The 26,984-nt window shown below is 35.3% G+C and overlaps 1 protein-coding gene across 1 annotated transcript in view; it reads right to left on the bottom strand.

The window, feature by feature from the left end:
* The window catches only part of C15 (homeobox protein C15), a 76,663-nt gene that overhangs the window by 2,613 nt on the left and 47,066 nt on the right, over nt 1-26,984 (bottom strand). Inside the window, exon 2 of the mRNA XM_017903580.1 lies at nt 16,469-16,697. Coding sequence (XP_017759069.1) covers nt 16,469-16,697 — 229 coding nt within the window. The remainder of the gene's footprint in view (nt 1-16,468; nt 16,698-26,984) is intronic.

Raw genomic sequence — 26,984 nt, 5'->3', positions numbered from 1 at the left:
TGCACGTGTGTTAGGTATAAGCGTACACGCGTGTTTGCTCAAGTTTCCGATGAGTATCTCATGTGTCGGCAATGGGTTTTTGTAATGTCCTTCGATTTTTCTGGATACATTTATTGAACGATTGCGATATTGAAGAGATTAATGTGGAAATGGAAATGCACAGGATGGGGTTGGATTAATTATGGTTCCTGGACGTTATTGATGTATATATGGATAGAAATGGAAACCAATATCTTGTACGTGTTTTAACAGTTAACAAATTAATATATTTAGATAATAATATTTAAATATTGACAACAATTCTCAATAAGCTATTTTAAACAAAAGGATTCACACTATCTAGAACATTCTTATTAACACATGTTTACTCTTTGACGATTCTCACGTAACTATCATTCATATTAGACTGTACTGTATTATATTATATTTATATCATGGCAAATGATTTTCACTTATTCTATCTCATTTCCATTCATATATATAAAACCTCACAGTATGTTGGGTAGATTTCTAATTTTGTGGATAGCTGTGCTATTGGAAATGGTAATTTCTCGACTCTTTTCAATGATATTCATTTGGTGTTGGAGAAAATTAATGGAAAGAGAGTTGGGTTTGATTTAAGTAGCCAGAGAATGAATATTTAAAAAATATATTATTATTATTTTATTCATATATGGACCGTAGTCCATTTACATAAAATTTCACATATAAAAGAAAAGCAAACAAATTATACATAATATAACACCGAAGGGACGTGTTTATAAACTCTTTGTTCAGGAGGAATAGCTTCAATCAGTAATTATCCGTAATTGTCTTTTGAAAGTTTGTAAAGACCCATAAAAAGAATCTATATTGTGTAAAAAAAATCTATATATTGTTATGGATTGCGTTTACAATTCTTCTTCTTCAAGTTCGATCTACATTAAAGTACTAATGTAGTAATGTTTTCGGTAGTACATATGTATCATAGATGAAATTATATATAATAGGTGAAATTAATTTTATAGAATTGAGAATCAAACTTCTTCAAACCTCTTCAAACCCGATCAAACCTTTTTAGATTTTAATTTTATTAAAAATAATAATAATTTTGTAATAAGTGTATTTTTGAAATACTTCGAGGTTTCACCGAGACATAGTAATTTTTAAAATCGTATTTTTTTGTACTTCGCTATATATAATTTATACTAATCTAGGTTTAAAATTTACATCTGTGATTTTCTAATCGGCCAACATGTGCAAGAGATTTCCACCAAGATGGTCCTAGAATTATCATTCGAAATGCAAATAAATGGCGATTAGTTACGGCTAATTGCAATCGCGCTCGCTGTGTTCTAAAATCTAAGACCGGAGGTAATCTCGAACCTATAACCGATAGTGTAAGTGGAAAAACTTGTTATGCATAGTTTCAGCTTCGTTTAATAACGATGAAAATTAATGGTTAAAGCGTGTCATTCAACAGTATCACCGATTTTTATTTATACAGGTGCAATAATTTACGACCAATATCACTTCGTTATTACAATATAATAGTAAATAACTAAAAACTCGTTTTAAATTGCTCCGTCTCTCTTCGATTTCCATCATAAAAATACCTATTTAAATCACGGTATTTTATATCTCGATAAATTTCGCATTTTTATAACCCGCGTGTTACTGAATTTTACGTTAGACTTCACGCTATTATTTTTATCACGAAAATACCTATTTAAATCACGGTACCTTACATCTCGATAAATTTCGTATTTTAATAAACTGCGTGTTACTAAATTTCACGTTGGACTCTACAAAATTGCACTCCTGATAAGTTTCGCTATATGAAAAATCTTTTGGTCGTGAATCAATTCATTGTAAACATGTTTTTTCATCGGATATTAATTTAAGTATAATAAATGTAATAAACATGGGCGAAATATGAGGTTTAAAAGAGACGGTGATATTTGTTAATGGCAGATTGTAATTTCTCGAAACTGGTTCCTTTACGTAACGAGCTCTGAAGACCGGTGGCACTCTTCCCATGAATTACGCCGCGATTCCATCTATCAAAGATCAAGAAGTGCCTCGTTAATTTTACCTTTTTTTCTTCCGTTCCCGGATTGGGTAAGTCTGCCTGAATTTCTTTGAAGGATATCAATTTCTCGTTTCACCGACACTTTTGTTTCTCGGAAGTTCACGATAATTAGAAGGAAATATCGGGTTATCTGAAATTTTCCTCTAATAAGGAGAGTGCAAGTCCTTCGGGTCACCGATTTAGTTGAAACTTTGCAGGTTAGTAGATTTCGTCATGCAAGTCAAGAATATATATCATTATAGCCGCCACTACCCAATACTTTTTGAGATATTTACGATTAAAGTTTTATTACTTCAGTATCTACAGATTTATTTCCAATGGTTTTCAGTGGCGTTGTGGCCTAATAGGGACACCCGAAAATTCCTATGAATCATGTCCGGGAGTTCGTTTCCTGTCCATAGTTAGTAGTTCTTTTCACTCTATTTTTTATTTTGTATTCATTTTTCGCCTATGAAAATATTGTAAATAAAAATTGTAAATAAAATTTTTTAATAAAAAAATGTATTGTTTACGCTTTCTTATGAAAGTATATATTTATTACAAAATAATAAGAATATTATGCAAGAAAAACAGTTTTCTATAGTAACCTTACTTACTACAGAAAGAAAATGGAAATATAAATAATCATTAGATACAGGAAATACAAAACTTTTGTGCATGCAAGTGTGCCTGCATCACACAAAAGGATATAAGCTTTGTATTACCATAACCTTCAGTTGTAATTAAATAGTGTAAGTTACGGGCCATTGCTTTTCCACCTTTTATTAGTGATAACAGAGCTTGCTTGAGAAATGACAATATTCTGTTAAAATAAACAGGCACATGAAAAATATTAGACTCATGGAATATCACCAGCGTAGACTAGTATTAGATGCCAAGAATTATATTTTATAGCGAAAAAAAATTGAAGCAGCAATACAAATATGTTATGACATATCTATTGGATTCTAGGTCGGCTAACCATATAACATACAAGATAGAAATCTTTGATGGCAGAATAAAGATTCAGAAAATTAAGATGGCTTAGGCAAACAAAAAGGAATGAATTTAATTTGAGCGATGGCCCCTTATAACAAATAAATATAGAGAATACAGTGAGATTGAAAGGTATGTTGTATTCCTGATCAATAGTTGTATTCCTGTATTCCTGATTAATATCAGTAGTCAAAGTCAATGATCACTGCTAATATGTTAAGTTTCAGAATGATGGAACCGAGGTGTATAAAGAAAGGAGAAATGTTTGAATGAAAGCAGTGAGAAGAAGAAATGTGTATTATGACAATTCAAGAAATGTAAAGGAGGCAGCATATGTATCAAGAAAGAAAGATGTGTGACATTGACTTGCAAATATGAGGATAAAGGTAAAATTAAATTGAATATAGAGTGTAAATGTTGCATTAAGGCACAAATGTGTAGAAATATCTATTGGAACTTGGAAACTATAAAAGCAGCAATATAATGGTGCTGTGGCACATCATGGACTTCATTGGACCAATACAGCCAATGTCAAAAGGAGGTAAAAGGTACGTCTTACCTGCTGATGATCATTTGAGAAACGAACCATTTGGTTGACTAATTTATATATGACTAAAGATTTAATATGAAATATTATTGATGAAGGATTTTTTTTATTATAGGAGACTTACAAACATGAGTAATATTTATATGCAAGAGCCAGCCACTAAGGGTAAAGTAATAAGTATCATTTCAATGGATTGTATATCTGTTTTTAAAAATTTAACCGATATACAATATTTACTTTCCAAATTTCTATATTAATATATTAAATAATTTCTAATTTGAATTACAATAATAAATAATAAATTTTAATAAATTTGATTTTAAAAGTATTTTACATTAATCAAACTAATATATTTGTTATAACTAGGTTGTAATGAAAACAACTGTTGGTGATGTGGAGTCAGAATTATGGGCCAAAGAAACTCCAAAGACATGTAGAAATGTCATACAATTGTGTATGGATGGTTATTGGGATGACACTATATTTCATAGAATTATCAAAGGATTCATAACACAAGGTGGTAACCTCACAGGTACAGGACAAGGTGGTAACCCCACAGGTACAGGACAAGGTGGTAAAATATATGGAGAACTATTTAAAGTGAGACTACATTTAAAAATAAAATGAATTCCTTTTTTATTCAAAAATAATTATTGGATATATGTCTTTTAGGACGATTTTCGTACAAGATTACGTTCCTGTGGATGAGGTTTAATTGCTATGGCTAATACTGGAGAAGATGACAATGGTTCCCAATACTTCTTTATTCTTAGTTCTACACCAGATTTGCAGAATAAACATAAATCTTTGGTAAAGTTACTGGAGAATATATATATAGTATGCTTAAACTCGAAGAAGCACTTGTAGATGAGGTAAATTTAATGTTTACAAAAAAATATATCAGGAATTAATATAAATATAACATTTCCTATTTTTTGTAGAATGATAGACCACTTTATCCTCCAAAAATAAGAAAAACTGAAATATTGAACAATCCATTTTCTGATATTATACCAAGAATAATAGTACAAGAAAATGAAGAAGTAAAGGACAGTTCAAAAACAAAAACAGCAGCAGTCAAGTAAAAATCACATATGTTTGCAGATTTTGGCCCTGATAGTACTATTTTTTGCAATGAAAAATTTTGTTACAGAGATTTCAATCTTTTATCATTTGGTGAAGAAGCAGAGGAAAGTGAAGAAGAATCTGTGATATTAAATAAAAAGTTTAGTGGTAAGGACAAATCAGCTCATGATCATTTAACTGATTCAAAATTAAGCTCACAACTAGCTGTTGTATCACCTGAACTTGCAAATAAAAAATGGAAGGAAGACCGCAGTAGCGATTGGGAAAGTGACAACGAAGTAAAAACTCAAGAAGAATTAGAAATTATAAAGAAAGGAAAAGAGTTAGTTTACTGTTTACATTATAACTATGTTATAGAAAGTAGGAATTTTTATTGACTGTCTTATATTTATATTTTCAGACCAGTGAAGGAAAGGATAAAAAATAAATTGATAGATGCAAAAAAGGAACCGAAGAAAGTAGAAAATCATAAAATAGATGATGTTGAAGATGATAAAAATAAAAAGGAAAATGAATAGGGAATAAAACACACCTTATAAGGGTTAGCACAAGAGAAAACCGAGGAAATGCACGATAAGAGATATCAAGAATTATTAAGATAACTCATGTATTTGAATAGAATCATTTATCATATATCTATAAATATTGTACATATATATATATATATATATATAGTCATTATAGTGATAATTATTACGTGATATGTATCACGAAACATCTTTTTCTCGTAACGGTCCGTTACACGGACATCTACTTAGATTCTAATGTCTACATGTCTGTTTATTATATCGTTAACAATTAACGTGTATATGTGAAACTTCCAAAGTAAATAGAAAATACCTAAACATATAACCATTGCAGTTTCATTTTCTTTTTACCAAGAACAAAGTCACTCATCTTCATTTGTGACTTCATGTTCGTCTGTAATTAATTCATCAACTTTTATAATTGCATCGTACAGGCACAGTTTTAGCGAGCTTTTAATATAATTCAGGATATGAATTTCTTGTTAAATTTACTATTGATGATTATTGCATACAGTGTTTGAACTATTGTCGAAGATACTAATGGTTTATCTTTCTATTAGTATAATGGAATAATTAATAATTCAAGTTCATGAATTAATTATAGAAATTTGGAATTTTTCGCAATAGAAATATATTTATATTTGCTTCATTAATATTAATAAATATAAGAAACATCGATAAATGTTTTATATCGATACTTGAGCACATGGCTATTTCAAAGACGAGGAATCTTCCCGCGAAAACAAGGCACAGCTTTGTCCAATCGCAGAACACTTCTAGTCGACGCGATGCCGGTAGCACATGATGCAATATTTACACGCGTTACAGTGAAACTTTCAGTCCCTGAACAAAACGTTTCATGAAGTAGTGCATCCTTGATCAGTCTTCCACTTACTGCAACTGACTAAAGAAATATTCAAGAACGATAATACGCAGTATCAGTTATTAATTCGGAACAATGAACAACCTTTGCAACATCGTCGTGATATGTACGAAAGGACCACAAGAGAACTTTACCAAGAACAGGATAAATAACTGTGAACATTTATTCGACAGTAACAAACCACATGTGGAGAAAAGTGAACGTGCACATGTGAAATAAGGTGATGAACAAGTGCCTGTGAAATCGTCCTACACAGTTCAATTCTTTCGCGTATATTTTCGACATTAGGCTTTTGGATTAGGTTTTCTCTGCATAGCAGCATCCATTAGGCTTTTCTCTATCTCATGAGTCGATTTTTCCTCGTTTCGATCATTTGCGTTCTAAATTTAGTGATGAAAGTGTCAGTTGGTGTGAAGTCGTGCTGCGCAGTTTACTTTTTTAGCTTCTTCTTCCGAAATTAGGCTTTTGGATTAGGTTTGTTCCATATATCCGCGTAGAGTGAATTTTTCATTATCGGGATTGATTATTTTTTTTTTGTTTCGGGCATGCGTTTTCGAATAATAGCCCGGAAAGGGTCAGTTGGTGTGAAGTCGTACTGCGCAATTTACTTTTTTGGCTTCTTTTTCCGAAATTAGTCCTTTGGATTAGGTTTGTTCCATATATCCGCGTAGAGTGAATTTTTCATTATCGGGATTGATTATTTTTTTTTTGTTTCGGGCATGCGTTTTCGAATAATAGCCCGGAAAGGGTCAGTTGGTGTGAAGTCGTACTGCGCAATTTACTTTTTTGGCTTCTTTTTCCGAAATTAGTCCTTTGGATTAGGTTTGTTCCATATATCCGCGTAGAGTGAATTTTTCATTATCGGGATTGATTATTTTTTTTTTGTTTCGGGCATGCGTTTTCGAATAATAGCCCGGAAAGGGTCAGTTGGTGTGAAGTCGTACTGCGCAATTTACTTTTTTGGCTTCTTTTTCCGAAATTAGTCCTTTGGATTAGGTTTGTTCCATATATCCGCGTAGAGTGAATTTTTCATTATCGGGATTGATTATTTTTTTTTTGTTTCGGGCATGCGTTTTCGAATAATAGCCCGGAAAGGGTCAGTTGGTGTGAAGTCGTACTGCGCAATTTACTTTTTTGGCTTCTTTTTCCGAAATTAGTCCTTTGGATTAGGTTTGTTCCATATATCCGCGTAGAGTGAATTTTTCATTATCGGGATTGATTATTTTTTTTTTGTTTCGGGCATGCGTTTTCGAATAATAGCCCGGAAAGGGTCAGTTGGTGTGAAGTCGTACTGCGCAATTTACTTTTTTGGCTTCTTTTTCCGAAATTAGTCCTTTGGATTAGGTTTGTTCCATATATCCGCGTAGAGTGAATTTTTCATTATCGGGATTGATTATTTTTTTTTTGTTTCGGGCATGCGTTTTCGAATAATAGCCCGGAAAGGGTCAGTTGGTGTGAAGTCGTACTGCGCAATTTACTTTTTTGGCTTCTTTTTCCGAAATTAGTCCTTTGGATTAGGTTTGTTCCATATATCCGCGTAGAGTGAATTTTTCATTATCGGGATTGATTATCTATTTTCGGTTTCAAGCGAGCGTTCTCGAGAAATAGTGCCGAAAGTGTCAGTTGGGGTGAAGTCGTGCTGCGCAGTTTACTTTTTTAGCTTCTTCTTCCGAAATTAGGCTTTTGGATTAGGTTTGTTCCATATATCCGAGTAGAGTGAATTTTTCATTATCGGGATTGATTATCTATTTTCGGTTTCAAGCGAGCGTTCTCGAGAAATAGTGCCGAAAGTGTCAGTTGGTGTGAAATCGTGCTGCGCAGTTTACTTTTTGGCTTCTTTTTCTGAAATTAGGCTCTTGGATTAGGTTTGTTCCATATATCCGCGTAGAGTGAATTTTTCTTTATCGGGATTAATTATTTTTTTTCTGTTTCGGGTGAGCGTTTTCGAATAATAGCGCGGAAAGTGTCAGTTGGTGTGAAGTCGTGCTGCGCAATTTACTTTTTTGGTTTCTTTTTCCGAAATTAGGCTTTTGGATTAGGTTTGTTCCATATATCCGAGTAGAATGAATTTTTCATTATCGGGATTGATTATCTATTTTCGGTTTCAAGCGAGCGTTTTCGAGAAATAGTGCCGAAAGTGTCAGTTGGTGTGAAATCGTGCTGCGCAGTTTACTCTTTTGGCTTCTTTTTCCGAAATTTGGCTTTTGGATTAGGTTTTTTTATGTATCAGCGTAGAGGGGAATGTTCTGTATTGGTTAAACCTGGAATTGGCTGTTTTTTCAGTTTCGATTTTTTTTATTATAGGAGTCTTATGAACGTGAGTAATATTTATATGCAAGGGCCAGCCACAAGGGTATAGTAATACGTATTAAGTTATTAATATTTCAATGGATTGTATATCTGTTTTTAAAAATTTAACCGATATACATTATTTTCTTTATTAAATCTAATATATGTCATATAACATGTTTAAACTTGAAGTAGCACTTGTAAATGAGATGAGTTATTAAGAAATCGTAAAAAATAAATTTTTTTATTATGATATTTGATTTACAACTGTTTATTTACAATGTTTTCATAGGCGAAAAATGAATACAACGTGAAAAATAGATACCGGATAATACATTTTATATTTTTACATAAATTATAATTATAATAGCAAATAATAATATTGTGTTACAATCATAGTAAGGTATTCAAAAACTTCGGGAAATAAATAAAAATACTAACAGATCCACGCTGCTTTAAAATTCCTAAAAAATTAAATATATAAAAATATATAAATATATAAATTCCATTGAAATCAAGTAATGTTTATTAAAAACTCCCATTCATCGCCTTTTAATCAGAATAAATTCGCTTCGTGAAATCTCAGGGACTCATAAAAATCGAAGACGATGAAGAATTAAGGGAAAGAAAATACCCGGGATGAATTTCGTTACGCGAAAAATGGAATTTCGACTTTTGTCAGGGAATAAATTTGCATCGGTTCGTTAGGCCGAAATTCGGCACCGCAGGTGGCGAAGTGATCCGGCTGGAGATCGATAAGATATAACTCGATGCACTTTTTATTAACGGCGGCCGATTCGATTACACGGGGCTGGTTCCGACGGAAAATCAAGCGCGGCTACGCCGCTGTCCCAGTGACAGGCGCGCCTACACCCGTGCAAGTAATTAACGCGGTTAGCAATTAATAATTGAGGGCGCCGTGCCGATTACATTTTGCAGACCCGACAACGCTTCACCCCATTCGCTGCGGCCGGCATAACCGTATCCTCTCGCAACCTGGGACGCATTACTCTTATCGTTATCCCTCTATCGTCAACTATAACTTTTCGTTACCACTTCGCCAACTAGTGTTCTAAATTTGCTTTTATCTTTCCATCGTGAACACGTAATATCGATTGGATCTTATATTTATGGCGTGACACAAGTGGTCATCTGTCGTTGCGATATTCCTTTTCTTATTTCACTTTCTACGAGGATCAGTCCTTTTGGGATCGCGTTGTTTAACAATTGCTTTATTTTAATTCGTCGTTTAAAAAAATTTTTTTAAATTCCGTATTCTGCGTTTTGGTCATCACTTTGATCACTTAACTTTGCGATTCTTCTTCGAATATAGGTTCGTATAATTTTTCAATTAATCTTGTAATAAGCGTACCTTTCATCTTCATTTATAATTAAAAATTCAAATTTATAAACAATTTTCCAAAACAATTTTTCAGAACCGTGAAGAATAAACACTGCATGAATAAGAGTCAGCAAACCTGGCTCCTCATCTTGATCTACTTCCAACATAAATTAACTTCCACTAATACACCGACTCCACAGTGCTAGCACATCACTGTCATGTATACCAAGAAACGTCGAAGACCATTAAACGACGAACGCGTCTCCAGAAGGCGACAGTCGTCCTCGACAGATCCGACAAAAGCGTTTCGCGCGACAAGGACGAAACTAGGGTAGGAACTGGAAGTGTTTCTTGGCTCATCGCGGACTTCCATGGTGGAAAAAGGAAATGAGTGGTTTGCAATGGCGGCGGTGTTCGTGTTCGACCGGTTACAGGCGTGATCCAACACAGGGAACGATGAATGTTTAACGAGGTGAATCGCGGTGGGGTCTAGCAGCGTCGGATCGAAACGATCCGAATCGCGGATTCGAGGGTTTGACACTTTAAAAGCCATGGCAAGAACCCCGAGGAAGAGTCGGCGACCGGACTGGTTAGACGACGAAGGGGTGCGATCCTTGAGGAGGTGGAGAGGAGAGAGAGTTGGCAGTCAAAGCAGGGGTGGATAAGGCAGTGCGATGGGGTGGATAGACTGCATTATGTACGGGACAGGGCTAAGCTGTTAGGTATCTGAATTATTGAGACGAAGTTATCTCATCTCTGCCTACAGTCATCTCGTTACTTTAAACGCAGCTGCTCGCTGGACCGCGTCGCGGATGTGACGATCCAAGGGAGAGGAATATCAGAATTTTTCTTCGCAAAAATGTTTATCCGCTACTCTGGAAGTCAGAGAATGGGTAAATCCTAGCTGTTAACATGACGAGATGGTAGAAGTCCCAAATTAACTTACAAGCGTTTTTACTTTGGGCTTTGACCAAACTATCTTGACAAATGCCGAGGTTTACCAATACCAGATGGTAAAAGTCCGGTTTGTTTTATTAGGAATGCGCTCTCCAAGTGAGTATATGTTACTGTAAAAGTCAGAAAATTAGTAAATCCTTGGATTTATCATAGCGAGGTAGTGAAAGTTTTAAAAGACCTGGGAAAGGCTTCTATTTTGAGCTTTGATCAAGCTATTTCGGTAAATGCTGAGATTTATCAATACCAGTTAGTAAAAGTCCGATTTGTTTAATCGAGAGTGTGCTTTCTAATGAGTTAACCAAGCATGCACATACTTGGGAATATGTGAACTGGGGTGGGAGAAGCAAAAGCTATCAAAGAAAAGAATTGTAGTTAACACGTTGAGTGCTCTGTCAGTCCCTGAGGATTGACAGTAGACTTTTCGTTTGATCGACATTGGTGAGTGAGACCGGCATTGTCAAGGGTTAAATTATTAATGACAATTAATATATTGTAAAAACTAAATTCCCTCTGCTGAAATAAATCTTTACACTTTCGTGGCTTTTTCTGACTGATCTTCTCTTGGTGATTGCCTTTTTGCCTTTCTGGCACTCCTCGCCCCATTACCTTCTATTTATGATTTGTATATTTGTGCATTGACTGCATCATTCTCACAGTCTAAACGACAAAGTGAAACAAAGTAATCTTCTGTTCAAACTTTTCAGCATACTTGAATGCTCGGCATCTAGTGCTCACTCAACATGTTAACCTTAGAAAGATGACGTGTGTCAAATTGACTCCTAATACTGTTGATGATGTAGATAAAATAAAACCTAACCTAGGTTTATTTCAATCCAAAATGGACTTTCACCAATTAGCGGTGACAGATCCTAGAATTCGTGCAAATGGTTTGATAAAATCCCAAAATTGAAACATTTGCAACCAGTTTTCGAATTGTTACCATCTCGTTATGATTATGATCCTAGGACTTACCGATCTTAGGCTTTTAAAATTAACACATCTATGCGATTGTTTTAAATTCATTCATTGGTAATTAGTATTCCTTGCGTCGTTGGTGAAAAGCAACTGGAGTAGAGTGACGAGTTGATAGAAAGTAGAGATACCGAAGATTTGTACGAGGAATTATTGAGGGAAAATCTGAAGACAAGATCTAAATGAATACTGTTGATTTATGTTATTAGCATTAAAAACAAGAACTTCGTGACTTGTACATCGTGGTTTAGACATTGCACGTGTTGATAGAAAGCGAAGATATCGCGGATTGGAATGGGAAACTACTCTGAAGAAAAATTTAAAGACCGGGAGCAGATGATGATACTACTGCTAGCATCAAAAACTGAAATTTCTTAATTTCGAGATAAGGATTCAGACGTTGTCGCGTTGACAGAGTATAGATATAGAATAATGCTGCAGAGGTGTGTTCAAAGAAAATTTAAGTATGTAGGGAACAAAAATGGCGCACTGTCACTATTACTAGTCCCAGAAACGAGAATTTCGTGATTTTGACATTGTAATTTAATACGAGAAACTATTCTAAGTGGAGTAACAGAAAGGATTGAAGAATTATGTATCACAAATGAAATATTTTGCTCCATCGTTGAAAAATGGCGCGAGAGAGTATTCTGAAGGAACACCTGAAGACAAAGTATAAATAAGTAACGTCGATGTACTAATAATATTACCAGCATCAGAAATAAAAATTTCTTCATTCTCGTTTCATCGTTCAGACGTTATTGTAGATAGATGTTGATACAAAGAGGGGATATCGAAGATTGACACGAGATAATATTAACGAAAGAAAGAATTATAATAAATACTAATATAATTAAATAGAGTTACACAGGTTCGTTTTATATCTCACAATTTCCAGAATTCGATGGTTTCATATGAATTATTTTACCGTGTGCATCTGTGTGCATTAAATGATTGTTATTTCATAAGATCGGCGGATCTCTGAACCGAGTGGCGCCTTTAAATTTCCCAATTTATTCATCGGGCGTTTCGTCATATAATTCCACCTTCGAGATTAATTATGATTCACTTGTCGTTTAGATGTAAATTTAATTTGACGGGACATCTAGACGAATGTATCTGTCACTGCGTTACCGTTTCTGAACACATTGAGACAGATAACACACGTCGTCGCCGTACAAATCGAATTTCACGCTCGCTTCTCGAGCCACGTTGTCGACCATGTAATAAAAAGACTTGTAAAATTTCAACTCGCCTTGCTACCTTTTAAAATCACTAGTGGAACGATCGCGGTGCAATATTTTCTAGGGGATTTAGTGCTCTCCCATTAATAGCTTTTTAAATACCATACTCAACGAACGTAACATTTTTTAAAAATACGCGGTTGTATTACTGCAATATTTTTGAAATATTATCGAAATATTCTTGGTTCTTTTAATTCTCGTTATCGTTCTCTAAACTTATTATTTTTAAAAATTTTAATATCGGTTCTGTGATTCATGTTGAGTTTAATCGATCAAAGCGAGGAGAAAGCGTAATCAAGAATTAATATTTAATTAATATATTGATAGCTAGTATTAATTATTAATATTTAAATTTCCCGCATTCAGAAAATTTCATTCCGTCTACCAGTACCACATCTTATCTTATTAATTGTTCTGATATATTAGAAAAGTTCTCAATCAATGCTCCAACTTTTCATTTAAGACGATACAATTTTCTTTATATACAATAATATAAAACCGCATTTGCATACCACTCAGGTATTGATAGAATGATTACTAATGTTAACAACACTTACCCTACTCTAGATCTATTCAGCCAATCTCTTCACTCTATAAAACAGCTATTACATCGTACCTCTCTGTAAAAAATTTTGTTTTCCTCTACTTATACACATCTCGTCTGTTTGTATATTTGTATATTTTATTTTTATTTTTATTTTTCTAATTTTCTTTTTTTTTGTTACCATTAATTTTGTACCTCACTGTAATAATTTTCTTATAATTTTCCTAATGGGTTAATTCTGTGTAAATAAATAAATAAATTAATAAATAAAAAAAAGTAAAGAAAATTTTATTGCATTTATTTTCCGATAAAATTTCTGTCCACCAATAGCGTGAATTTAATTTTTACCAATTCCAATATTACCCAACGATTGCGACGTTTGGTCGCGATACTCCACCCCTTTTTCTTGCCTTTTTTCCTCAGCAAAGAACTAGGAAGACACGTTACAGTTCACCGTTTCGCGATCGACAGTACCCGCGTTCCGTAGAAAGAAATTACCATTGCCCGGTTTCCGAGTAAGAAGCATAATTTTCATTTTTGCGCGCTTTACGACAAATGCAATATCGCAGCTGACGACAAGAAACCGTGATCCCGATGCAACGGCATCGAAACTTTTTCCCCCACGAGTCCTGTTATCGATATCTCATTAGATCGTTACGAACCAGCTAAAGGCCTTCTCTTCCGCTTTTTATCCATCGCGTTTTACATTCCTCCTTTTTACCTATTTGCCCCTTTATTACTCCGTGCCTCCTGGAAGAACAATGCGCGAGTGTAACGGCACGGTGGTTCCACAAAACTGTTATCCACAAGACGGCGAATAAAACTCTCGCGGGAAATTTAGATCGTTTCTTAGGTGTCCTGCGCGATATTTTCGTGGACGAAGAACTTTATCGAATTTTACGACCGTGAATTTCTCATCTCTACTGGTAAAGACGTAACAATGTGTTTGGGGCCCTCGCGCGTGATTAACAACGATTAATCGATTATTATTGTTCGAAAATGCGAGTAACAGTGTGCGTATGGTCTTTGGATTTTTAATTCCAGGTTATCGGATTTTTAATAATTCGATTTTTCTGAGATTTAACAACATTTGGATATGTGAGAAATTTTCGTTTGTTAAGTTGTCAATCTTCTGACGAATTGCAGCGAATTGCAACGAATTATCGAATTAAAGATTCTGTAATCCTTGAAATATATTAACACATTTTTGTTTTGTAATATAAAATGATTCTTGTGCAATGTATTATGCATATGAAGAAATTTAACGAAGGTACTTTGCCCCTTTCAATTTGCTATATTTATGAACTTTTCATAGAGATATTTTACTGTCTTAATTGATAAAATGCAGAGAACAGAATATGACACGATGATGGTCATTATAAATGCAAAATTTTAATAACGCGAAGTGATACTATATTTAAAGAGAATTTAGAAGAAGAATTGCTATTATTTAATTTTTTAAAGATATTTCCGATAAAAATCTATCAGACCCTACAGGAATGTTTCTGTATTTTAATAACGGTAGCTTCCTTCCCCAATTTTCTTTGTACCCCGCTGAACTCCGAATTTATAAAATATCATTTACTGTATTAAATTACATTAAATTAAATCAATTTATAAATACTCTGCACGAACATTCTTGCATACTGAAAGCTTCAGGTCTGACACCCATTGAGGAGCCCCGTTCTAAATGTATTGTACAAGCTATCGAACGACGATTCAGCTGAAATAAGAAAAAAAGAAACCCTCCTCTCATCGAACTGCCAGTAATAGTTCGAAATTCCGAAAATACCTGACCTAGCTCGATCAAATCCTTAAAAACCTCTCGGGGAAGCCTAAATAATCTTTGGACAACTGCACACCTCTCAAAAGAGTGCCCTGCTCTATCACCTAACTCGATGACACCAGGCTGAAAAGCATCACCTATGTATCGCTAGTTCCTCGAAAGAAACACGCAGTCGGAGACACCGTCCTTCGGTCAGCTATTCCGTGGTCTTTAAAAGTATAGTCATCTTTCCATCCTAATACTTCCCGGAACGGGCCAAGGACGCATTTGGGAGCGCTATGGGAAGAACGGAGTCAGTTATGGTCGGAGAGAGACGGGGACCAGTCGCACCCCTGGAGAAATGCCTCTGGGCCCGTCTCGCCGCGTAGACGCCCCTGGTATCGAGGGTCCCGCGCCACGTTAGGGTCCAGTTTTATCTAAATGACGTGTTTTCGTCCTCCCTTATCTTGAAGAGACTCCAATACACTGGACTTTCGATGCGTCCACGACGATACGCCACGCAGCACTACTGCTGACCCGCTATTAACATTCCGGCCGCGGTTTCCACCTCGCGTTTTCCCTTTCGAACGTCCTCACCAATCCGGCTTTCGATAAAAAGAGAAGACAGCGGGGGTCAGTTCTGTGGACGGTAGGAACCGGAAGTTACTTATATCGGTAGAACGCTGCTTACGGTGTCGCGGAGACGGTTCGGTCCACCGAGTTCTCTGGTCCCAAAGAAAACTTTTTCCCTGCCTTGGGATATGAATAAATGGGTTTGTCCGTTAAACAAAGGACGATAAATTTTATAGCTTTGGAAACTTGTACTTTAAATAGGAAATTGGGAACAGTTATCTCAAACATGGATGACTTATTTTAGGAGTGACGTATTTGGGTTGTGAATCGAGAATGACGTATTTGTTTAGAAATTCGCAATTTTGTTCTTTTTTATATTTCTAATGAATATCGAATATTGAGTATAGTGATACCATCATTATTAATATTTCTAAATTTATTTAATTCCTTTTCAGGATTTTTAAGTTTGTGCGATTCCTAAATTTTCATTTCACACGTCTATTCTGTTTTCTCAAAGTAGGATTAAAATTTGTGAATTGGAGCTAATTTCCTTGATACTTTTTGAAAACGTTCCATGTATTTTATGATATTCTATACATTCCATTCTACCTATTACGAGTTTGATGAAGTTCGAATTGGGAGGTTGAGAGAAAATTCCGAGTTAATACTTTGAAGAAAATAATTAAAACTCACCTCCACTTTGTTCGCCTGTTCTGAAACCAGGTTTTCACTTGGGCATCTGTCATCTTCAAGGTTTTAGCCAAGGCTGCTCGCTCAGCCGACGCCAAGTACTTCTGTTTGTGAAAACGTTTCTCTAGTTCGGCGATCTGCAACCTGGTGAAGCTTGTCCTCGGCTTCTTTCTCTTCGGTGGCGTCCTGTTTTGGTAAGGATGGCCGATCCTCCTTGGAAACGCTCCGGCTACTGTGGAATAAGATCAACGACACGAGTTAATTATAATTCTGGATCGCTTTCGACGCTTTACTTTATTTATTTTCAATTTAATTCCGATTTAATGCTTCCTGAATGGAATATACAGGGTGTCCCAGTAACCGTAGTATAACCAGAAATGGGTGATTCTACGTGAAAAAGCAAATCGGAAATAAAGAATAAAGAATAAAAAATTAAGAATAAAATTTTTTCATTCGAAGCTTCGTCATCGAGAAAATGGATTTTAAATATTCACCGAGTACATATGCACTTTGACTTATTTTTAAATAGATGGACCATTAGTATACCAGCATGCTCGGTGGATATTCAAAGTCGATTTTCTCGATAATGAAGCTTCGAATGAAAAAATTGTATTCTTTATTTTCGATTTGTTTTTTCACGTAGAATCACTGGGACACCCGGTATAATAGAATGCACATATAGAATACGTATACACCGAATGGATGTCCTTTTATCAGGGGACCGAAGGTAATATGAGTCACTCTTAAGTAGATAATTTTTCAGAAACGAGGAAAAATAAATCTTTTTCCTGATTCTTGAGAAAAATCGATTTACATCGTTCACAATCGTTTAAACTGTATCGTGAAAAGTGTAATTATTCAAATTTTGTACTTCCATCAACGATGAAAAATTATACTTTGAAATTTTATATATTAACTAATTATCAACTATTGTTTTTTAACTATTGTTTATTAACTATTAATTTCAATTATTAACGATGAAAAATTATATATTAAGAAGAAAAATTTATTCTTGTTATCTTAATGTAATTTTCTGATTATTGGGTCAGTCTGGAAATAATTATGACAGTGAAGAAGAATAAAATATGAGGGTTAAAAATAATTATTTTTATAATACGACTAAGGTAATGAGTTGATTGCATCTACGAACAGTCAAGAGATAATAAATCCGTGTAATTAGATCTTTGGATAATTAGCGACTGGTAATCGATGCTCTATCGCGACGCAATAGCAGTCGGATATAATGATTAGTATTTTGGATAACAGGGTCGAGAAAGATGTGACACTTTAAGAGTACTCGCAACGTTTAGCTGATAATTCCTTGATATGTTTAATTCGGTTTCAATTATGCGAATGACATCGGTGAATTCAAGGAAAAGAAGTTAATGGCGGATAATAATTCATAACGACCCCATTCCGGTTATCAATAATGATCGAGAAGGAGCGAAATATCGATGTAAAGCATTAATAAATCTGACATAAAATGATTCGATATTATAGATATGACGATGAGACGAAAATAGCATCTATTGAAGTCGATTACTTTATGCAGCTGTAACAAATCAGATAGGATCAGTTCTCACCTATATCGAATATGTGTAATTTTGTTAATATTAATAATTCTGCGTGAAAATATCGAGGTAAAATTGTTTATAATGCTGTATGGTATTTTAAAAGTTATACATTTGACAAATTTTTATGATACACCATAAAATGATGTATTTATAATTACCCTACCATAATTGTTGAATATTTGTTACTGTTTTAAGATATATTATATTATATTGAAATTACTATAACCATATTCCATTATAATTATTATATTTTACTAAATCGAGATTCTTATATTAAGTTACATTATATTAATATAGACTTACCAAAGGGGTCAAAATAACTCGTTTCAGACGTTTTATTTTCGCAATTTCTGGAAATACATAGCTATATGCTTTCCCAAAATTAATGTCAATTTTGATTCATACAGAAACATAACCATATTCGGTTATTTATTTTCTCTGTATCATTACAATGTAGTTTTATTATAGACACGTTACAAACCGATAGTTCTAGTGTTAATTATTACATAAAAATTATGCAACAAAAATTATTACATTATTAAGTATCATATATCTCACATCATGTTGCATTAAATCATAAGTACTATATCTCGTTAAATTGTTACACCTTCTTTCACCACTAATACACAAAGTATATTTAAGTAATAAATCCAATAATTAATAAAATATTTGAAATGATAAATTCGATTTGCTCTTTTCAGAAACTTCTTCTTTTCCACTCGCACTTAATAACGATTACATTTCGATGCTCACTCTAATAATTCTCATGCAACTATAGCATACTGGCACATTCTTCTATACAGCTTTTCAAACATCAGTCCCACTAGACGGTACTCGCTCATATTATAGTTATATTGTAGGATGCCGAAGACTGGTTTTATTGTCTTTCTCGTTTAATCGAAGGAATATCGGGTCTGCGCAAAAGGTTTTGAGACACCGAAAACGGAAAGAACAATAAGAACAGAATAACACGAACACTAAACTAGGAAAACTAATTTAACTCGGGAAAAGAACGCTAAAATAACGTAACTAAAACACACGGAAACACGCTCTAATTTGACTCTCTCCAACACCAAACGACTCACCCCCGTGTCAGTCACAATTTATTTCTATGAAGACTCTTCAACGCTTTTTCGCTAAGGACTCTGCTTGTATCGTGAAGGGTCCTGTTTTCATGCTTTTCGCGAAGCTCGATGACGTGCCTTCTCCTTAGCTGATAAGATTTAGCCCATTAGCGATTTGTTTCCCGTGACGATTACGATTTTGTTGACCTACGTTTCACCTCCTCGTAGAGGCCACGCAACTTAGCTTTGCTACCAAAAATAGCCTTCCATAGCGGTATCCTTCTCCATTTGCTTCTGGAAAATGTCACGCAGGTCATTGATCGGTTTATAATTTGTTTTTTCTAAAATAAAATCAGCAATGGTCGATTCGTGATTTCTTTCCGAAATGGTATTGTAGCGACCATCATTCTCACCCTCGACACTAGATGGAAAACTTCCGTTTCTTATACATATAACTTCTAGACCTTCCAATAGTATCCCCGTCTAAGGCAGGGCCTGTTAGATTGCACTATGACAGACAAATGAGTTTTACTCATTCAATCTCCTTCGCAATTTGCACACGTAAAACCAACACTCACAATTATTACCCTCATACTACATCATACGTTACATTTGCATATCCTCGATCCCTCGACCGACACCATTATCCAAACCTCCCACAGAAAGGCAGGATTCTGCAAAGCTGTTAAACTCCAACACCATTTCGTCTTATAAACATGGAGGAATACTCGGTTCTCAGCGCACATCGGGCGCGAAGCATGATCGTTGGGAGGAAAACAAGCGTTGAAATTGCAGGATAAAATGGCGACGCGGAGTTACGCGGCCTCCGGAGGAATTACTTACGATAGTGGCGCGCGAGGCAATGGTTTGGCTCGCTTTGGGAAACGATTATAAAACCGTAAAAACGGGGGCTTACGAGTTACACGGAACGATTTGCCGACCGGTGCAAATTGTAACGCGATCTTTGTAGTCCGGCAGCAGCGGCAGGTGCGTCGCAATTCAGCGGAAGGGTATTAATAAAATTACCGTTAGCCCGATAGGACCGCGCCACTTCCATTACCGGACCCGCGCAAACACCGTCGAGTGCACGAAGGTGAAATCAAAATGAAGCTTTATCGTCCACTTATGCGAAACTAGCCGCGTAAATCGCGGCTGAAAACTCGCGCTCGAGATTCTCCCTTATCGAAACCGGCCGTTCATCCAGGCTAATTATTGTATGCGTCCACTCGGTCGGGGGCAACCAGTAGAAATATCGCTTTCGCGGGAATATAGTAGCCGATCTGAACTCGAAAATCGTTAACCCTTTTAGCGTTAAATATTAGGTTGGGCCGGTGAGATGGTTCTCATGGCAGTTCAGAGGTTTAAATTAGTTGTAAAAATTGTGAGTGTTGGTTTAATGCGTGGGTATGTGACGAGGTTGAATGAGCAAAATTCATTTGTCTATAATTATGCAATCTATGATATAAATATAATATGTGTAGGATTGGAACGAGTGTGGCTCTGAAAGAATGTTAAGAGCGTTTGGGACATAGAACGATAGTGAATTATTAGTAATTATTACACAGGGTGTTTAAATTATTATTTTTTATGCAATTAATTTATGAATTACATGTATACATTATAGCAACAATATTCTTAGGTATGTTCACGAATCATTTTTGTTCATATTTTACTTCCAGGTTTGATCATAATTAAATACTTTAACGAGCAATCATGCCGGCCGTTGTTACGAAATCACGTGCTGCGTCAAGTAATTATTAATAAAAAATTAATTAGCATCCTGTATTTTACGAATTAATTTATTGTATTAATTAATTAATTAAATTAATTTTATTAGTTAATAGGCCTATATAATATCGAATATTTCCAATTTATCTGTTTGTCACCGTAACGTTACATTTGACTCGTATGTATAATTAATTTAAACAAAAACAATAATTATTTACAATTTCTTTCCGTCATAATAGAAGAAGATTTTGGTCATAGGGGATCGACAACGCCATTTCATCTGAAACTTACCAAAATTCTATTTGTATCTAATTTACAAACGATATTTTCCATACCAATATACTCCAAAAAAAAAAAATAATAATCAGCTGTACTTACCAAAATTTTCGTCACTCCATTTTCCTCAGAGAAAATCGCTAAAGAAAATCGCGATTGGCAAACGAGAGAATAAATCCTCGCGGGCTGGTTCGACGAGATTAATCAAATTATCATCGTTCATCGCGGTTGTCAGGTACAAACTATCTCGATCGACTGGGACTCGATAATAATTTATACCGAATAAACATTAGAGCCGGTTCACCGGGCAGCTGAATCACTGGAACGTGGCGAAAAGGCTTCTGCACCCTTTCCTTGATCTATTCATCGAGCAATCGATCTTTCTCCCTCGCGAATCGGAGCCAATGCACGATCAGATGGAAACGGAACCGTCTCTATCTCGTTGCGATATCCCCACGTGACGTCTATCTATTCTTTCTTTTCTTTCCTTTCTCCTCTCTTCTTTTTTTCCACTTTTTTCCCCGCGGGTAATTTGCTCTCGTTAGAGAAACCCTAACACACGCCAGCGAAACATTGTGTCGTTCCCTGTGTGTGCCTGGCTCTCTTTGAAGCGTGACTATCGACATCATTAAGCATTTATCTGTCGTAGTAATAGCGCATGAATAACAGAAAGTGCATTTAATGCGATATGCATACCCGTAGATTTAATGCCTCGAAACATGATACGCGGTATGTAGTAATGCGAGTGGAGAATGCGATAAATGAGATTCCACGTGGAAACGCGGTTTGTCGTTCTGTTCCCACATTTTTTTCTTTTTCTTTTGCGCGTTTCTAAATCGGAGAGGGTTTCCCTCTCGTGCGATTAATTGTTCGTTTTGTTGCGAATTTCACTGCCGATTAGCGGAAGCAAATGGCAGCGATGCTAGGTTAGGTCGAGGAAGATGGCGAACACGAGTATTGGTACCACGTGGTACCAACACCCCCATTATCAGAATTTATTTTTCTTGGGTGTCGTTCTTTTGAGGATTATTATAGAAAATCCAATATTACAAAATCCAATCAAAAAGGTTTTTTTTTTTATCGCGAACGAGCAATTTTTGCCGCGTTTCCTTTTCGGGACTAGTGTAACATCGTATGCTGAAATGAATTCGCGTTTCACTCGTAATTTCACATGGTGCAAAATGTAAAATACTTATGATTCTTTAACTGCTTGCTCTCGAGAGTCTTATATCAGAGAATAGAATCATGACACCTTAGTTATTTTATTTATCGTCTTATGTTCATAAAACGCGACGCGAAATATAAATAGCATCACCCGTCCCCAGGGACCAGCGCTAGATTTTCCGTTTGGGCCTGTTCGGTCCTCAGGACCGGCCCAGACTAGGCCCAAAAGGTGCTAGCTTTTGGTATTAAATTGTTCGCCACCTTTGGACCTAACGTTTGCGAATTCCTGTTATAACAATTGGTACAGTATCTCCGAGGTTTTTGAACACTTCGTCCGCCTCCGGTGGCCCACTTGACGGTCAAGTTTGGGCCTGAACGGAACGGCAAGCAAAACGAGCTGGGCACTTAACGTGTTAATTTACAACAATATGACATGGAAAGATTTTATATTTTACTTCCAGGTTTGATCATAATTAAATACTTTAACGAGCAATCATGCCGGCCGTTGTTACGAAATCACGTGCTGCGTCAAGTAATTATTAATAAAAAATTAATTAGCATCCTGTATTTTACGAATTAATTTATTGTATTAATTAATTAATTAAATTAATTTTATTAGTTAATAGGCCTATATAATATCGAATATTTCCAATTTATCTGTTTGTCACCGTAACGTTACATTTGACTCGTATGTATAATTAATTTAAACAAAAACAATAATTATTTACAATTTCTTTCCGTCATAATAGAAGAAGATTTTGGTCATAGGGGATCGACAACGCCATTTCATCTGAAACTTACCAAAATTCTATTTGTATCTAATTTACAAACGATATTTTCCATACCAATATACTCCAAAAAAAAAAAATAATAATCAGCTGTACTTACCAAAATTTTCGTCACTCCATTTTCCTCAGAGAAAATCGCTAAAGAAAATCGCGATTGGCAAACGAGAGAATAAATCCTCGCGGGCTGGTTCGACGAGATTAATCAAATTATCATCGTTCATCGCGGTTGTCAGGTACAAACTATCTCGATCGACTGGGACTCGATAATAATTTATACCGAATAAACATTAGAGCCGGTTCACCGGGCAGCTGAATCACTGGAACGTGGCGAAAAGGCTTCTGCACCCTTTCCTTGATCTATTCATCGAGCAATCGATCTTTCTCCCTCGCGAATCGGAGCCAATGCACGATCAGATGGAAACGGAACCGTCTCTATCTCGTTGCGATATCCCCACGTGACGTCTATCTATTCTTTCTTTTCTTTCCTTTCTCCTCTCTTCTTTTTTTCCACTTTTTTCCCCGCGGGTAATTTGCTCTCGTTAGAGAAACCCTAACACACGCCAGCGAAACATTGTGTCGTTCCCTGTGTGTGCCTGGCTCTCTTTGAAGCGTGACTATCGACATCATTAAGCATTTATCTGTCGTAGTAATAGCGCATGAATAACAGAAAGTGCATTTAATGCGATATGCATACCCGTAGATTTAATGCCTCGAAACATGATACGCGGTATGTAGTAATGCGAGTGGAGAATGCGATAAATGAGATTCCACGTGGAAACGCGGTTTGTCGTTCTGTTCCCACATTTTTTTCTTTTTCTTTTGCGCGTTTCTAAATCGGAGAGGGTTTCCCTCTCGTGCGATTAATTGTTCGTTTTGTTGCGAATTTCACTGCCGATTAGCGGAAGCAAATGGCAGCGATGCTAGGTTAGGTCGAGGAAGATGGCGAACACGAGTATTGGTACCACGTGGTACCAACACCCCCATTATCAGAATTTATTTTTCTTGGGTGTCGTTCTTTTGAGGATTATTATAGAAAATCCAATATTACAAAATCCAATCAAAAAGGTTTTTTTTTTTATCGCGAACGAGCAATTTTTGCCGCGTTTCCTTTTCGGGACTAGTGTAACATCGTATGCTGAAATGAATTCGCGTTTCACTCGTAATTTCACATGGTGCAAAATGTAAAATACTTATGATTCTTTAACTGCTTGCTCTCGAGAGTCTTATATCAGAGAATAGAATCATGACACCTTAGTTATTTTATTTATCGTCTTATGTTCATAAAACGCGACGCGAAATATAAATAGCATCACCCGTCCCCAGGGACCAGCGCTAGATTTTCCGTTTGGGCCTGTTCGGTCCTCAGGACCGGCCCAGACTAGGCCCAAAAGGTGCTAGCTTTTGGTATTAAATTGTTCGCCACCTTTGGACCTAACGTTTGCGAATTCCTGTTATAACAATTGGTACAGTATCTCCGAGGTTTTTGAACACTTCGTCCGCCTCCGGTGGCCCACTTGACGGTCGAGTTTGGGCCTGAACGGAACGGCAAGCAAAACGAGCTGGGCACTTAACGTGTTAATTTACAACAATATGACATGGAAAGATTTTTCGTAAGAAAAGGACGAAACTGATTACGTGATTGTCTAATTTTATTACGATTACTATATTTTCTAATCTTGTCGCGAATTTGTGAATTTACGAAGGAAATTTGAAGCGTAAATTAAACGAAACGATAATCGAAGAAGTTTAGTTTGACTGGAAATTGGAGAAAGCTTCTAAATATCTTGAGATGAACACTCATCAAAGAAAAATTTTAATGCATGTCTCTATATATTCGTGTATTATGAACATTTCTGCATATGCTGAAAGACGAGATTATCTAACAGGAAACGTAAATCGAATGTTTCGTTTTACGTAACGAAGTTATCTAATATATTTAAGCGCAATTATTTGCATGTTAATCGAGAAACAGCTTTCCTTTCTTCTCTGAAACGATCCTACTAATGCCTCCGCTATAAACCAGCCGCCATCGCGTACTATTAACGTAAAAATAATACCTTATGTAACGTAAAATTTACTGAATTTACTGAATTCACGATAGTTTAATATCCCGTACTTTGCGCAAGTTTCTAATTTTACCTGCGCGCGAAGTACTTCAAAGTTACATAAAGTTAATTAACCGAGAGTTTATGGGAAAAGGTTAAAAGGTATACCCATAAAAATTTTGTTCATAAAAGCCACGTTATAAATATTCAAATCGCTGTCTTTTTATTAAAGCAGAAATATTTCGGCTCGTTCATCTTTTTATTCTCTGTTCTCACCGATGAGACGAGGGAAATTAATTCAAAAGGAGCCTCGTTAATCTCGTGAAGTATTTAAAATGTTGAATATCGGACAACGTGTATATATATTTAACAAACTGGCTGATATATAGCTCGTTAAACACGTGTTATTATAATGATATTTTTGGTCCTTTTTAATTTACCCAATTAAGCGGGCAATTAAGTCTATATTTAAAATTTTGACAGGCAATATATAAGGAAGATCTGTTTATCAGACATTCTTTTTCTCTTTAATAACTGTCGAATAACTTTAGAAATTATAATGCCGTTTAAACTACGCATAAATGCGAGTTTTGGACATGACGATCACCGTAATCTGAAGCTTTCTATATGATCCCTGCAACGTTACTATATCATTCTATACCTTTTTTAATAGAATATTAAAATAGTTGAAAATAATTCGAAATAGTTCAATGCTTATCATCTTTATCAGAAACGAAGAAGTCTTCGATCTGGAAATATGGTATACTAAAATTAAGTAAAGATTTAATAAAGTGTCAGTAACTTCGCTATAACTTTTTGGCTCCAAGTTAGAGTTGGGTACCTTTGATACGGATTGCGCCAATGGGTTGCGTCACTAGCGCGCATGTCCGGGTTTCGATGCATAGCCATCTCCTTATGGTGAGACCTGGTAATTGGTAGTTTTTCAAAGAAAAATCTTTGGGAAACGATACCAAGCTAAGAGCTACTCACTAACAAGGAAAGTGCAAGTCCGTCGGGACACCGATTTAGTTGAAACTTTGCAGGTTTGTAGATTTTTTCATGCAGTATGAGAATATATATCATTATAGCTGCAATTTCTCAATAGCTTTCAAAACATTTACGATTAAAGTTTTATTACTTCTCCAATTATATGTTTATTTCCAACCATTTTTGTATAGAATTGTAGCCGAACGGCGACAACCGATATGTTTCTATGATGAAAGACCAGAGTTCGATTCCCGTTGGGGGGTCTCTAACTTGGTAGCTTTTTTTCAATCTATTTTTTATTTTGTATTAATTTTTCTCCTATGAAAACATTGTAAATAAACAATTGTAAATAAAATTTCTTAATAAAAAAATTTGTTTTTTACGCTTTTTTATGCTAGTGTATATTTATTACTTGTTTATACTGGTATATTCTATGCTGAAGGACCGGGGTTCGATTCCCGGTCTATACTTGGTAGTTTTTTTCAATCTATTTTTTATTTTGTATTAATTTTTCTCCTATGAAAACATTGTAAATAAACAATTGTAAATAAAATTTCTAATAAAAAAGTTATGTTTTTTACGCTTTTTTATGCTAGTGTATATTTATTACTTGTTTATGCTGGTATATTCTATGTTGAAGGACCGAGGTTCGATTCCCGTCTATAGTTGGTAGTTTTTTCAATCTATTTTTTATTTTGTATTAATTTTTCTCCTATGAAAACATTGTAAATAAACAATTGTAAATAAAATTTCTTAATAAAAAAATTTGTTTTTTACGCTTTTTTATGCTAGTGTATATTTATTACTTGTTTATACTGGTATATTCTATGCTGAAGGACCGGGGTTCGATTCCCGTCTATAGTTGGTAGTTTTTTCAATCTATTTTTTATTTT

The sequence above is a fragment of the Eufriesea mexicana genome, unplaced genomic scaffold, assembly GCF_001483705.2.
Source record: "Eufriesea mexicana isolate 0111107269 unplaced genomic scaffold, ASM148370v2 scaffold2421, whole genome shotgun sequence".
Classification (NCBI taxonomy): domain Eukaryota; kingdom Metazoa; phylum Arthropoda; class Insecta; order Hymenoptera; family Apidae; genus Eufriesea; species Eufriesea mexicana.
Note: the sequence above shows the minus strand (reverse complement) of the source record. Positions and strands in the feature narration are given on the sequence as shown.